The sequence below is a fragment of the Cucurbita pepo genome, chromosome 18 (assembly GCF_057944985.1).
Source record: "Cucurbita pepo subsp. pepo isolate OVF chromosome 18, ASM5794498v1, whole genome shotgun sequence".
Classification (NCBI taxonomy): domain Eukaryota; kingdom Viridiplantae; phylum Streptophyta; class Magnoliopsida; order Cucurbitales; family Cucurbitaceae; genus Cucurbita; species Cucurbita pepo.
The window spans coordinates 8403062-8415936 of record NC_141815.1 but is presented as its reverse complement, the minus strand read 5'-3'; the positions used below and the strand labels follow the sequence as shown (position 1 = coordinate 8415936).

Sequence of the window (12875 nt, the reverse complement as noted above, 5' to 3'; positions counted from 1 at the left end):
TCCAAATACCAAGTTGTGACACTCGGAATACATGAGTAAATCGATACTATTTTCAAATGATAAAGATCTTGAGGATAGAATGACTAAAAAAGACTTGCAAGAATTGAAAGTTATTACATGCATTAATAAGATAAGATGTACCTTCTTTTTGGTAGCTCAATCATAAAAACTTCATAATGAAGCGTGTTTTGCTTGGAATAGTTGAGTAACTTTTTAAAAATTTGCTTGAAACAGTTCTACCGCAATGTCAGTCAGCCAACGACTATCCGATACAAAAACTTCATAGTTAAGCGTGTTTTGCTTGGAATAGTTCTACGTCGAGTAACTTCTTGAAAATTTGCCTGAAACAGGTCTACCGCAACGTCGGTCAACTAACGACTATCCGATACAAAGTCCTCTTTGCCATTGGACTTGTCCAACACAGAATAAACAGCATCCAAAAAGTCGTGGAACATATTTTGGTAAACAAATTTGCCATGAACAATAGCCGACGTCCTTGTAAAAGTGCATAATTGAGAGGCATGTTATGGGTGTTGATATAACTCAAGTAAGGGTACAAATTGAGTAGCAATGACAAGTTCTTTTCCACGAGAAAGCCAAGGGTCGGATTGTCAAGTCGAATTCTTTGGATGTTGCTTTGACTATAACTATGGTTCATTTCTGTTGGGAATGTCTGATTAGCACCTGAATCAAATTCGGTAAGTCTCGTTATAACTCTAACCATTCGATATTCAAGAATTGTTTAACCAAAACTTAAAATTTAGATGTATTTTTCGATTCTATGTATCAAACTCGATAATTTTAAGAGATCAAATCTCGAGAGAGAGAGAGAGAGAGAGAGAGAGAGAGAGAGAAAGACTTACTTGAGAGTTGTAGGCCTGCAAGTAGAAGGCAAAGAAGAAATAAAAAGGTGGTGGATGAATGGAGTTTGGGTTTTGAATAATAGAAGTTGGCCATAGATCATAGAGCAAATTGTTGATAACAAAAACCAAAGGAAAATAAAGGCTTAGGACAATAATGTCTCTATCTTTCCTTTTATAAGTTAAAAATTGCCTTGTCTTTTGGTTCAAAGACTTGCATTACTAACCATTAGAGCTGTCAACGGGTGGGGACGGGGAAGGCTATTAGAGATGTCCACGGGTAGGGACGGGGAAGCCTTCCCCTCCCCATCTCCACAACCTACTTCGTTCTTCATCTCCGTAAAATTCTTTTTTCCTCACTTTCTCCCTCATTCTCCGTCTAAACGGAGAATCCCCTCCTTGTTCGAGGCGGGTCCCTACCCTGCAGATAAAACATACATCTCTACCATCCACCATACTATATTTGATTTGAATTAAGTTTAGGTTATGAATTTTCATTCGATCTAATTGAATTTTTTTTTATGGGAATGATTTGAACTTGTGATCTCTCGATCAAAAATATATATCTTAATCATTTAAACTATGCTCAAGTTGATAAATCCAATTCAATTCAAACAATCTGCCAGTATTTTATATACACATATGAATGAAGTTAGTTCATGTTTTGATCTGTTGTGACTTGTGAATGCTCGATATTTAAGATTCATACCTCAGAACTAATTATAACGAGTGCACTAATAAAAGGTTCTCCATGAGATTATTCAAAAGCTTTTATTTCTTTGTATAGCAATATTATTGCTTGCTTCCATCTCTCAATTGAAGTTGATTGGATATTTGATCTGTTTGTTTGGACGGAAGAGCCCAAAATGCTTCTCAAACTCGGGATTCTTTTGGTTTTCATCGAACATGGCGAAAATATATGTCTCAATCGGTTTTCCAGGGCGCCTCGGAGTCCCTCTCTTAACGTGTTGAATCAAATTGTTAATGTAAGTCCTTGCATTATCAATCGACGTCGCTGTTCCCCCGGCTGTCGGCCACCCGCTCTCCGACACCACAATCTCCACATTTCTTCCCCCGGCCTTCTCCAATGCTGCATAAGTTGCGTCGAGAATTGCATCGAACAAGTTCTGGTAACGAAACTGGCCGTCGGTGACGACTGTCGAGGGCGCCGTGAAGAGGGCATAGTCCAAACGGATGTCCCTCATGTTGCCAATGTAGCTGAAGTAAGGGTACAAGTTGACAAGCAACGGAGAGCCGTTTTCATTTAGGAAACGAATGATGGGGTTGAGTAGTGGCATGGCTTCGCTTTTGAATGCGCCATTGGAAGGAGGGAATGATGTGCCGAGGACACCCGTGTCAATGGAGGTGGAAACTTTGATCCGACTACTCAAGCCAACATTGGCAAGCGCAGCTTGGATGTTGCGCATGGCCGGGACAACAAACTGAGCGTTAGAGCTAGAGGATTGGACTTCATTGCCAACAGCGATGTACTTGAATCTAACATTGGGTAAGCTTCTTATGTTGTTTTGAACCCATGTATTGGCTTCCGCTTGGCTTGAAGCAATTCTTTGTAGGTCGGGGTTCGGGACGTCGAGAATGAGCTCAATGTTGGATCCTGAAAGCGCGTTGAGGGAATCTCTATTGGGACCATACAGCCTCATTCTTCTAATGTTGTTTTGGTTGTAGAGAGCCACCACTTCTCTTGAAGCTGGTAGGTTGTTTCCCATTTGTCCATAGCAAACTCCAATTTGAGCACCTAAAACAAACCCGACATAGTTAGGAGGTCACTCGTAACTCTCACGAGTATCACGAAGAAAATTTACAGTACTATGATAATATGAATAGCAAAAACATTAAGACAAATCTTGATATCAGATTTGGAATTACGCTAAGACAAGTATATTTTACGTAAGGGCTAGAGCGAGGAATTCCTTCCTCATACCCATCACCAGAAATAAATCGAGAGAATTTTTTTTTTTTTTTTTTTTCCAACCCAAACTATGAAATCCCACATCGATTGAAGAGGAGAACGAATCATTCCTTATAAAAGTGTGGAAACCTCCTCCTCCTAACAGACTCGTTTTTCGCCTAGAAGGGAAAACCCAAAGAGAATAATATTTGTTATGGGCTTGGTCGGTTACAAATGGTGTCAAACGAGAGCCCCAAGGGAGTGAATTGTGAGATTGTACATGGGTCGAAACATTTTTTTTTGTAACGATATGCAAACCTCTCCCTAACGAACGCGTTTTAAAACCTTGAGAGAAGCCTGAAAGTAAAATAATATTTGCTAGCGGTAGGCTCGGGATGTTACCGAAACTTAATAATGACGAAAAATTATGACGAGAGAGAGAGAGAGAGATACTTGTTAGATGAAGGCTTGACATAAGGAGGCCAAGAATGCATAAGGAAATGATGGAATAGGAGTTGGCCATTGGAGATGAGTATTGTATTGTTGATATTAATATTTGGTTATAAGCTTCCCTTTTTATACCCAAAACTAAAGACTTCCATTCATGGGAGACTTGGAATAGTCAATAAAACTAATGATTCTAATCTTAAATGGCTACTTGCCCACCTCCCTTAATGATTCAAATTGAAATCATATCAGGAATCGACAATCGGTTCATGGGTATGAAATTCAGATTTGATATCTTATGGTCTCGACATTCCCTGTGACATAGTCAGCTTACTACTCGTAGCTTCTTAAGCGTGAAGATACTACCCCTACAGACCAACACGAGTCCTTCTAACATCATGATATGTTCTCAAAGCAAAACACGCTTAACTATGGAGTTCCTATGATTAAGCTATCGAAAAGGAAAATACACCTTATTAGTATAGATAGTAACTTTCAATTTCCTTTAACCTTTTCTTAGTTATCTTATCCTTAGGACCTCTCTCGTTCAGATATGGCCTCGATTCATTTATGTATCTCTCATTTACTCGGGTGTTACAATTTTAGGGTATAAACGAAATTTCTTAAAAATTCAAATGTATTTTTGAAACTTTTAAGTATTTATTTAGCCTCTAATATTTTTCAATGAAAATAATTAATTAATTAAGTAAATCATGTTTTTTTTATAAATATTTTCATTTGGATATATCAAGATTGTCTTAATTACGTTCGAGATTTCTCGAACATCATACTTTTCAACAAGCTGATCTATGGTTAAATTGGTTGATACATAGAATTTATAATTTTTTTTCTGTGACAATTGTAACTATTTAAACGACCGTATAATATGTGGATGTAAATTCATAAGCTTTTAATATCTTTAGGTCGGTAGTCCCACCGCTACGTCTAGCTCTCCTAAATTTATAATTTATTTATTTATTTATTTTCATTTTTTTTTTTAATGAATCTAAACGTCTAGAAAGAGATATAACGAGATTTTGTTATGAAAATTCAACTTATACATTTATTTTGATAAATTAATATATGATTTTTTTTATAGATAAGATTGGAAAACTATTTTTAGTCAACAGCCACCATTAATATTGTATTTATTTGCCCTTTTTCTTATTCAATTTATATATATATATATATATATATATATATATATATATATATATATATGTATATATAGGAAGAAATAAACTTAATTTTAAAAAAAAAAATAAATAAATAATTTTGAATGAAAATTATTATAGAATTTAAACGGAGTTAAACCTTTGAAATTTCAACGCTGATTTTCAAGCCATTACTTTTCAAACCTTTGGACGAGTTGACTCAAGACATATGAATCTAGGTTTTGGACTAGATTAAGCTAACCCTCAAATCTCTCGTGTCGAGACATGCATTTGGCATGCCCTGTTTAGATAAGAACTATAGCTAAAATCGAGCATGTGGGTCTGAGCCTATTTGGGTCCTCGGGTGAAACTTTGGCCAACGTTCTATCTGTTTTCTAGTCATGTTTCTTCCGAACATGTCAAATCTCGAATACGTCTCTAATAGTTTAAAGCATATAGATTTTCTTTTTTCTTATAATTTTTCTTCTATTAGCTTTATTTATTTATTTATTTTATTATTTAAATTTATTAATTTTTAATTTGTTTCTTGAATTAAAAAATAGGGATTGCATTTGGTAGCTAATAAATAAAATCTATTTATTTAAAAGAATGAATGATTTGACACGGCGGCTTGGCTCGGCGGCTTGACTCACTCACAAGCGCGAGTTACGCAAATAAGACAAACACACCCGAGTTGACACGTAATCGTAATTAAAATATTAAAAATATAAGTCGTGATTAAATAATTATTTTAATTATATAATATTTGAAGAAGGAAAAAAAAAAGGCAACGTGTAAAAATAAAATTAAGAAATTTATTTTTAAAATAAAATTAGACGCCATTTATGGCGCTCCAACCTTCAATTAGAATAGTAATAAAATAATAATAAATAAATAAAAGTCAAATAAATCAGATTATTTGAAAACAATAACAGAAAAAAATTAAATTAATAAAAACAATCTCCAATTCTGTTTAAAAAATACTATTAAAAGTTTTAAAAGTTTCTTAAAAAAAAAAATTAATGGAAAGTCACTAACTATACTAATAATGTGTACCTTTCTTTTCGGTAGCTCAAGTACAAGATCTCCATGATCTAGTGTGTTTTACTTGGAATTTTGTACGGAGTGACTTCTTAGGAATTTTTTTTGGATGCATGTGAGTGTGAATAAAACATGCTAGAAAGACTCGTGTTGATCTGTGGGGATAGCTTTTACTCTTAAGAAATGAGGAATACGTGGCCATGTTGTAAGGGAATGTCGGGGCCAACAGGTACCGAATCCGGATTCTGAATTCTTGGCATGGAGATTTACATTTTGTGTAGTTAAAACTGTTGCAAAACTCAGAGGATCCAAAAGCATAGCACTCGAGACACTAGAATAGCATCAAGACGCCCTTAAAATTCGAAGGATAGTGTGATGTTCCACATTAGTTGGGAAGGAGAACAAAACGCTCTTTATAAGGGTGAGGAAACCTTCCTCTAGCAGACGCGTTTTAAAGCTTTGAGGGGAAGCCCAAAAGGGAAAGCCCAAAGAGAACAATATCTGCTAGCGGTGGATCTGGGTCGTTACAAATGATTTCAGAGCCAGACACCGGACGATGTGTCAGCCTTCTTGCTATTCCCCGAATGGGGGTAGACATGAGGCGGTGTGTCAGTAAGGACGCTGGGCCCCAAAGGGAAGTGGATTTGGGAGCGGTCCCACATCAATTGGAGGAAGGAAAGAGTGCCAGCAGGGACGTTGGGCCCGGAAGGGGGGTGGATTGTGATGTCCCACATTGGTTGGGGAGGAGAACAAACCACCGTTTATAAGGGTTTGGAAACTTTTCCCTAGCAGACGCATTTTAAAGCCTTAAGGGGAAGCCCGAAAGGGAAAACTCAAAGAGAACAATATCTACTAGCGATAGATTTGGGTCGTTAGCATTGAGACGTTGAACACCGAGCAACCCAAAGATACGTGAGCATGGAAATGTTTCTTTGGGGTCTATCTTTGGGCTAGGTCTCGTTAGGCAATACATATATATTTGTATTACCAAGAGTTGGTTTTTTTTGTATATGTGATTTGTGCCAGTCCGGTAAGAGATTTGGGAGTGAATATCTTGCGTTTCACGCATAGAGTTAGAATGTTTTCGTTCGTTATTTATCTCAAGCTAACAGGTTGTGATATTTGATGGTCGATTTGTAATATGAATTCAAGACCCATTTGTAATCTTTATCATAATAGAACGTGCAAAAATTTGAACATAATCTCGAGTCTGGAGTGAACCATTATAACTTTCGATATTACTTTTCATTCCTTATCTTGGCTTGAACACGTGAACCAGGGTTAGAATGTCTTAATTGTTATGTTGTGATTACTTCTCACTTTTACACCGTCAAGTCAGCCACGATCATGATCTATGCTTCAAACGGACAAATTAAAAAATTGGGTCATGACAAATTTATTCTAAAATTGAATAACGATACATAACCCGAAGATTTTAATATTTGAATTATTAAATAAAAAGATTCCGACAAAGATATGGCATAGATCTGTATGAATTTAGTTGAAGTTAACCTCGTACTTGGGTAGCTTGCTTGGAGAGAACAAACCCCAATGTTTCTCAACCTCCGGTGGCGTTGTCTTCTCATTCTCATCAAACATAGCAAACACATAGGTTTCCACAGGCTTTCCACTTCTCTTGGGTGTCCCTTCTTTCACATGTTGAATCAAATTGTTGTTGTACGTGTTCGCATTCTCCACCGTCGCCGCCTCGCCGCCCTCCGTCGGCCAACCGGTCTCCGATACAACAATTTCCACCCCGTCGCCGCCCGACGTCTCCAAAGCAGAATAAACAGCATCCAAAATGGCATCAAACAAATTATGGTAAACAAATTGGCCATCTACAACCGATGGAGATGTTCCTCTAAAAAGTGCATAATCCATAGAAATATCGACCGTGTTTGCAACGTAACTGAAGTACGGGTACACGTTTACGAGCAACGGGGCGTTATTGTCGAGAAGGAAGCGAATGGTCGGGTTGAGTATCGGAAGATAGTCGGTTTTGAAGGAACCCTTTGAAGGAGGGTAGGATTCTGCAAGAATTCCAGTGTCGAATGCGGTTGATACCTTGATTTGGCCTCCTAAACCCACAGCTGAAATGGCATTTTGGATGTTTTGCATGGCTGGTACGAGGAAACTAGCTGCTTGGTCGTATGTTTTTATTTCGTTTCCAACCACAATGTACTTGAATTTTACGTCGCCAAAGCTTACGAGGTTGTCTTGAACCCATGAATCAGCTTTTTCTTGGAAGTTGGCTAGATCTTCGAGCTCGTTGTTCGGAATTCCAAGCATGAGCTCGATGTTGGAGCCTCGTAGAGCGTCGAAAGTAGGATGGTTTGGAGCGTAAAGTCGCATTCTTTGGATGTTGTTTTGTTTGTAAAGCTCGATAACTTCCACAGGAGATGGTAGGTCGTTCCCGAGTTGTCCATAACACACACCGATTTGAGCACCTACATGAAATTGAGTAAAAGGGTTAGCTCAGCAGATAGATAAGATATCAATTATTCAATGAAACTGCTACAATCCCACAGTTAAACGTTTTACACTATTCTACATACCTATTGATCTGAAGTTTAAAATTAAATCGAATAACGTTTTAAAGTTCAAACATGACTCAATTGTCACATGGGTATGCACGTAATGGATAAAGTTCAAACATTTACGAGAGAGAGAGAGAGAGCCAAGGAAACTACAACAATGTCACAGTTAAACGTCTTACACTGTTTCATATACCTATTGATCTGAAGTTTAAAATCAAATCGAATATAACGTTTCAAAGTTCAAAAATGACTCAATTGTCACATGGGTATGCACGTAATGGATAAAGTTCAAACATTTACGAGAGAGAGAGAGAGAGAGAGAGAGCCAAGGAAACTGCAACAATGCCACAATTAAACGTTTTACACTGTTTCATATACCTATTGATCTGAAGCTTAAAATCAAATCAAACAACGTTTTAAAGTTCAAACCCTACTCGATTGTCAGATGGGTATGCACGTAATCGATAAAGTTCAAACATTTACGAAAGAACGGGAGAGATACTAACTTGTTAGACGCATGCTTGCAAATAGTAGCCAAAGAAGAGATAAGAAGAAAGTAGAGAGGCCATTAGCATTGGAGAAGAAGATAGCCATGGATAGAGCAAAACACAAAGAAAACTATAGGAATACAAGAAAAATATGCCTTTCTTATGCTCATATACTCTTAGGTTACCTCATTTTATAGTGAAATTTTTGCCTTAACTTTTGGTTCATAGCTTCCAAAGTCTATTTTTGTTCATAATTTCCAATTCTTCAAGACTTTGAATGGTCTAGAGAGAGAAAAAGAGGAACGCCGAGAGAGAGAGAGAGGGAAGAACCCTAAATTCGTATCGATAGATTGATCGAAAACATTTCTCGATAAGTCTGATTTGAATTCGAGCATGGTTTGAGAGTGATTTTGAAATCATTGAAATCACTCTGCTTTTAATGACTTGAACATGCAAAAACAGCGTTTAATTCAGTGATCTCAACGACTTTAAAATTGAGCAGGTGAATATGTATTTTAAATTAATACGTGTTACGGCTCGTAAATGTTTAATATAAAATATTGGTTTGTATTTTGGTTCTGAGACTTCCCTCATTAGAAAGACTTCGAAATAGAGTAATAACCCATTAAATATTAGTCATAAATTCAATACCCACTTAATAGGTTCGATCGTGATTGGACAGATGATATTTCTTATCGTCGTTCCATCACTAACCCTATTGTTTTTCTTGACTCGGTTCTAAAAAACAAACAATCGTGTCTCGATCCAATAATTATTTGCTCGATGTCGTTGCTCGAGATATGGAATATAGATTCTGCATCTAATGGCCCCGACATTCTCAACGTCCCATGCAACATGACTATGTTACTTATTCGACTTTTTCTAGTTAGTTTTAAGATTGAAGTCTATTCTCACGAACCCAGATAAGCCCTTTTAAACATGTTATGTCCTTACTTAAAAGCCTAACCCACACGAGCGTCGCGGGTCGAGTGAACGTTTCTAAAATTGTGGTGGAATTGTAAATAATTTTAAATTGGGCTACATTCATAATTATTTTTGGGTTAGATTTGCATATATGGAATTTGTTGGGCCAATCCATCAAATCTCAAACTTTTACTATGATTTTTCAGACCCTATTTTGTAGGAAAAATTACAGAGGAAAGAAGAAAGCGGAGAGGTTAAAGAAACCGTAACCTCACGAATTGTTAGCTCCTGGAGCTTCAGCCACCCCTCTCTGCAGCGTCTCCGGCCACCCACCGGCTTCTCCGGGAACGTTACCCTCTCGCTGCCGCCTCAGGCTTCTGTGCAAATCCACCCTGCGAACGCCCACGTCGCGTCCTGCACCGCTCAAAACCCACGTGCCGACCGGCTTGAGCCACCTTCTCCGGCGAACCACGAGCATTGACGGTGCGGCTTGCTTTCTGTTGCAACGACGAGTACCCTGACGCTCGACCACCGGCGACGACTCTTTCAGCTGCGGTGTGGCGGTTTTGCAAACGCTCCTGCAATCCAGATCTGTAAACTCAATCTAGTTGTGTGTTTGGATTTGTGACTCACAACCTGATGGACCTTGAATCTGAACAACCATTGCCTGTGGATCTGTGAGTTTGAGCCGAGATCCAAGTTTTTTGTGGCGAGGATTAGTAGGTATCAGTTAATCTAAACTTTTTGAATTCGATTAAGTGTTCGAAATCTGTTTCTAATTATGGATCTCTTGGCATTTAGGTTCGGACGATTGGAATTAAGTTTAAGGCCGATTTTGGGTAAGAACTCGTCGGCAATTTCTCATTAGCCTGAAACCACACATCTTTTCTTTCAATTGAGTTTTGTTAATGGCGCTGTGGTCCTCATCATCGTCTCCGAAAGGGATTGTCGTGACATTTCCGGTGCTCTTACTCAGTGCCTTTGCTGTGATTCTCTTTTGCTTCTTCTTCATATCCAATTTCTCCTCTTGTCCATGCCCTGTTTCTCCCCACATTGTTGTCTCCAGTATTGCTGCCGGCGCCGGCGCCGGTGCCGGAGATGGAGCCCAGCTTGGTGATGGGGTTCTGACAAACAAAGAGGATGTTGACTGGGTGAAGGATCAGATCAAAGCTAATGGGTTGCAGATGCATGATAATGTGCTCCGAAAAGGCATCAACCCTCGCACTAGGGCTCAACAGCTTGAAGATCTCAGACAGTGAGTAATATAACTAATGGCTCTTCCTCTCTTCTTAGTCAAACGAGATTAGATGAATTGAAAAACAAACTTAGTCTTGCACTGTGCACTAATTTGTGGTTGTTTATTGTCATTTGTGTTGAATATCTAGAATTGAGCCTCGATTCTTGATAAGAATTGTTCTTGGGCCATCCTAAGATTGTTATCGAATCGATAAGAGCTAGAATTTTACTTCACATCATTTTGAAATATGAACAAAAAATGGATAGTTTTCATGATAATATATCAACTTTCTTGTATGCGCTGCATAGAAATCCTTCAAAGCTTTGTTGATTGATGTTTATGGATTTATTGGTCAAATTATTTCTTCTTTGATCTATTATAACTTTGGTATCTTTGTTTTTACTTGTTCATTGTTCATACCCTTATGGAATATGAATGGAAAATCTGAACAATTTTTATGATAGTAATTCAAACATGCTTGAATGTTCTGCCTAGAATGTCTATAATCCTTGAATAATTTCTTATGATTTATGTCGACCAGTTTACTTATTCATTGATCTATTGAAACTTTGGTACATTTGCGTCGCTGTGTGTTCATTATTCAAGTAATATTGTTCCTCTTTGTATGTGTAATATGAATACTTTATCCATTATTGATGTAATTCGTAAAACTCGTGATAGGTTCAAGGGTATATCACATTATGAGGGATCCAACGAACAGAACCGAACAGCACTGCCATGCCCTGGTGAGCTCCTGGTAGAAGAACACCATAGTAACTATGGTGAACCTTGGGCAGGCGGGCGAGATGTGTTTGAGTACCTAGCTGAGTTCTCTCATATAACGCCGGATGCACACGTTTTGGAGATTGGGTGTGGCACTCTACGAGTTGGCTTGCATTTCATACGATACCTTAAGCGTGGACATTACCATTGTCTTGAGAGGGACGAGCTCTCCATGATGGCTGCCTTTAGGTATGAGCTTCCATCTCAAGGTCTCTTAAGCAAGCGCCCATTAATTGTGAAAGGGGAGGACATGGACTTCAATAAGTTTGGCCCTGAAGTTCTTTATGATTTGATATATGCTAGTGCTGTGTTCCTTCATATGCCTGATAAGCTTGTCTGGGTTGGACTAGAGAGGCTTGCTAACAAATTAAAGCCATACGATGGACGAATCTTTGTGTCCCATAACATAAAGTTCTGTTCACGGTTGGGCGGGGAGGAATGTACAAAGCGTCTAATGAACTTAGGACTTGAGTATCTAGGAAAGCGCACACACGATAGCTTGCTTTTCAATCACTATGAGATCTGGTTCGAGTTCAGACGATCGAAGCCTTAGTAGTAGTAGTAGTACTAGCATTCTCTTTGTATTGTCCGGACCAAGTTCCCAATATGTGAAAGATGAATATAGGAAGCTAAGCTATCAACCGTTCATATCGTTCGTATTGCTTGCTAGTCTTGGTGGATGAGAATGCCATTGACACTTTCAGCTCCTTGACTGGTTTTATGGAGAATCCAGGAGAAATTGGCCAACCCTTGAGCATGTTTGAGTGGCAACACATATCATTTCATTGGTCACTAGAAAGAAGAAAATGGCTTTTCCTTTGTATGGTGATTAGCTTGAAAAAGGAAAGGGTGCCTTCTCTCTTCTCCTGTGTGCCTTTTTGTTGTATGTACTCTTTGTAATCTCTATTCAATAGCTTGGAGCTTCTTTTTTTGATCTACAAGCTTTAATCATGTCCAATTCATTATTTTCATCTTCCAAACCATTTCATACACGAATTGCCTACTCAGATTATACACGGTGTTTAGTTCTTGAACGGTTAGGATTGTGTTTATTAGGTCCTTGAACATTAAACAACGACTAATGAGTTCTTGTACTCTTACTTTTGTGTCTAGATGTTTAATAGGTCTCTAAATTTTTAAGCTCGGGTTGATTAACAATGTTCTATCTAAAATCTTTTCCTATATTTCTATCCAGATCTTTCGATATTGTGTTATAACTTATATGCAAATCTAAATGATTAGTTTCAACAAGTAATAGTCAATTACTTCAATAAAACCGAATGAATTGAAAAAGTAATCAAGCTCCCCTTCCATCATGTGTTGGAGCTTCATCTATTTGTCTTAATTGCAACAGTTTTAGTGAACGTTAGATTATGAGTTTTTATACTTTTCATTGCCTCTATAATAAAGATTAACTTTGAGACATGATCAGTGAGATCTTACAACGGTTGGAGAGAAAAAATGAAACGTATTTTATAATAGTGTGAAACCTCTC

General features: G+C 37.8%; 3 protein-coding genes and 1 long non-coding RNA gene across 5 annotated transcripts; 1 reads left to right on the top strand and 3 right to left on the bottom strand.

Annotated features, from left to right (window-relative positions):
• Positions 1-31: 31 nt before the first annotated feature.
• Positions 32-1090, bottom strand: LOC147787337 (uncharacterized). Its single transcript, XR_015413861.1, has 2 exons — positions 864-1090; positions 32-684 (listed from the first exon to the last, which is right to left on the bottom strand). It is a non-coding gene; the product is annotated as an uncharacterized LOC147787337 (long non-coding RNA).
• Positions 1091-1595: 505 nt separating this feature from the next.
• On the bottom strand, positions 1596-3306 carry LOC111780014 (glucan endo-1,3-beta-glucosidase, basic isoform-like). Its single transcript, XM_023660257.2, has 2 exons — positions 3223-3306; positions 1596-2616 (listed from the first exon to the last, which is right to left on the bottom strand). The coding sequence occupies exons 1-2, from the start codon at positions 3290-3292 to the stop codon at positions 1673-1675; spliced, it is 1014 nt and encodes a 337-aa protein (XP_023516025.2). The 5' UTR covers positions 3293-3306; the 3' UTR covers positions 1596-1672.
• A 3529-nt stretch (positions 3307-6835) lies between these two features.
• LOC111780013 (putative glucan endo-1,3-beta-glucosidase BG1) lies at positions 6836-8583 on the bottom strand. The gene is made up of 2 exons (XM_023660256.2): positions 8455-8583; positions 6836-7858 (listed from the first exon to the last, which is right to left on the bottom strand). The coding sequence occupies exons 1-2, from the start codon at positions 8540-8542 to the stop codon at positions 6909-6911; spliced, it is 1038 nt and encodes a 345-aa protein (XP_023516024.2). The 5' UTR covers positions 8543-8583; the 3' UTR covers positions 6836-6908.
• A 985-nt stretch (positions 8584-9568) lies between these two features.
• On the top strand, positions 9569-12314 carry LOC111780012 (S-adenosyl-L-methionine-dependent methyltransferases superfamily protein). Of its 2 annotated transcripts, none has more exons than XM_023660255.2 (3): positions 9569-10079; positions 10162-10615; positions 11279-12314. In XM_023660255.2, exons 2-3 carry the CDS (start codon positions 10269-10271, stop codon positions 11931-11933), a joined length of 1002 nt encoding a protein of 333 aa, XP_023516023.2. In that variant the 5' UTR covers positions 9569-10079; positions 10162-10268; the 3' UTR covers positions 11934-12314. The 2 variants fall into 2 exon arrangements, with proteins under 2 accessions (XP_023516023.2, XP_023516022.2); XM_023660254.2 differs by having other exon boundaries at positions 9569-10083.
• Positions 12315-12875: the final 561 nt, after the last annotated feature.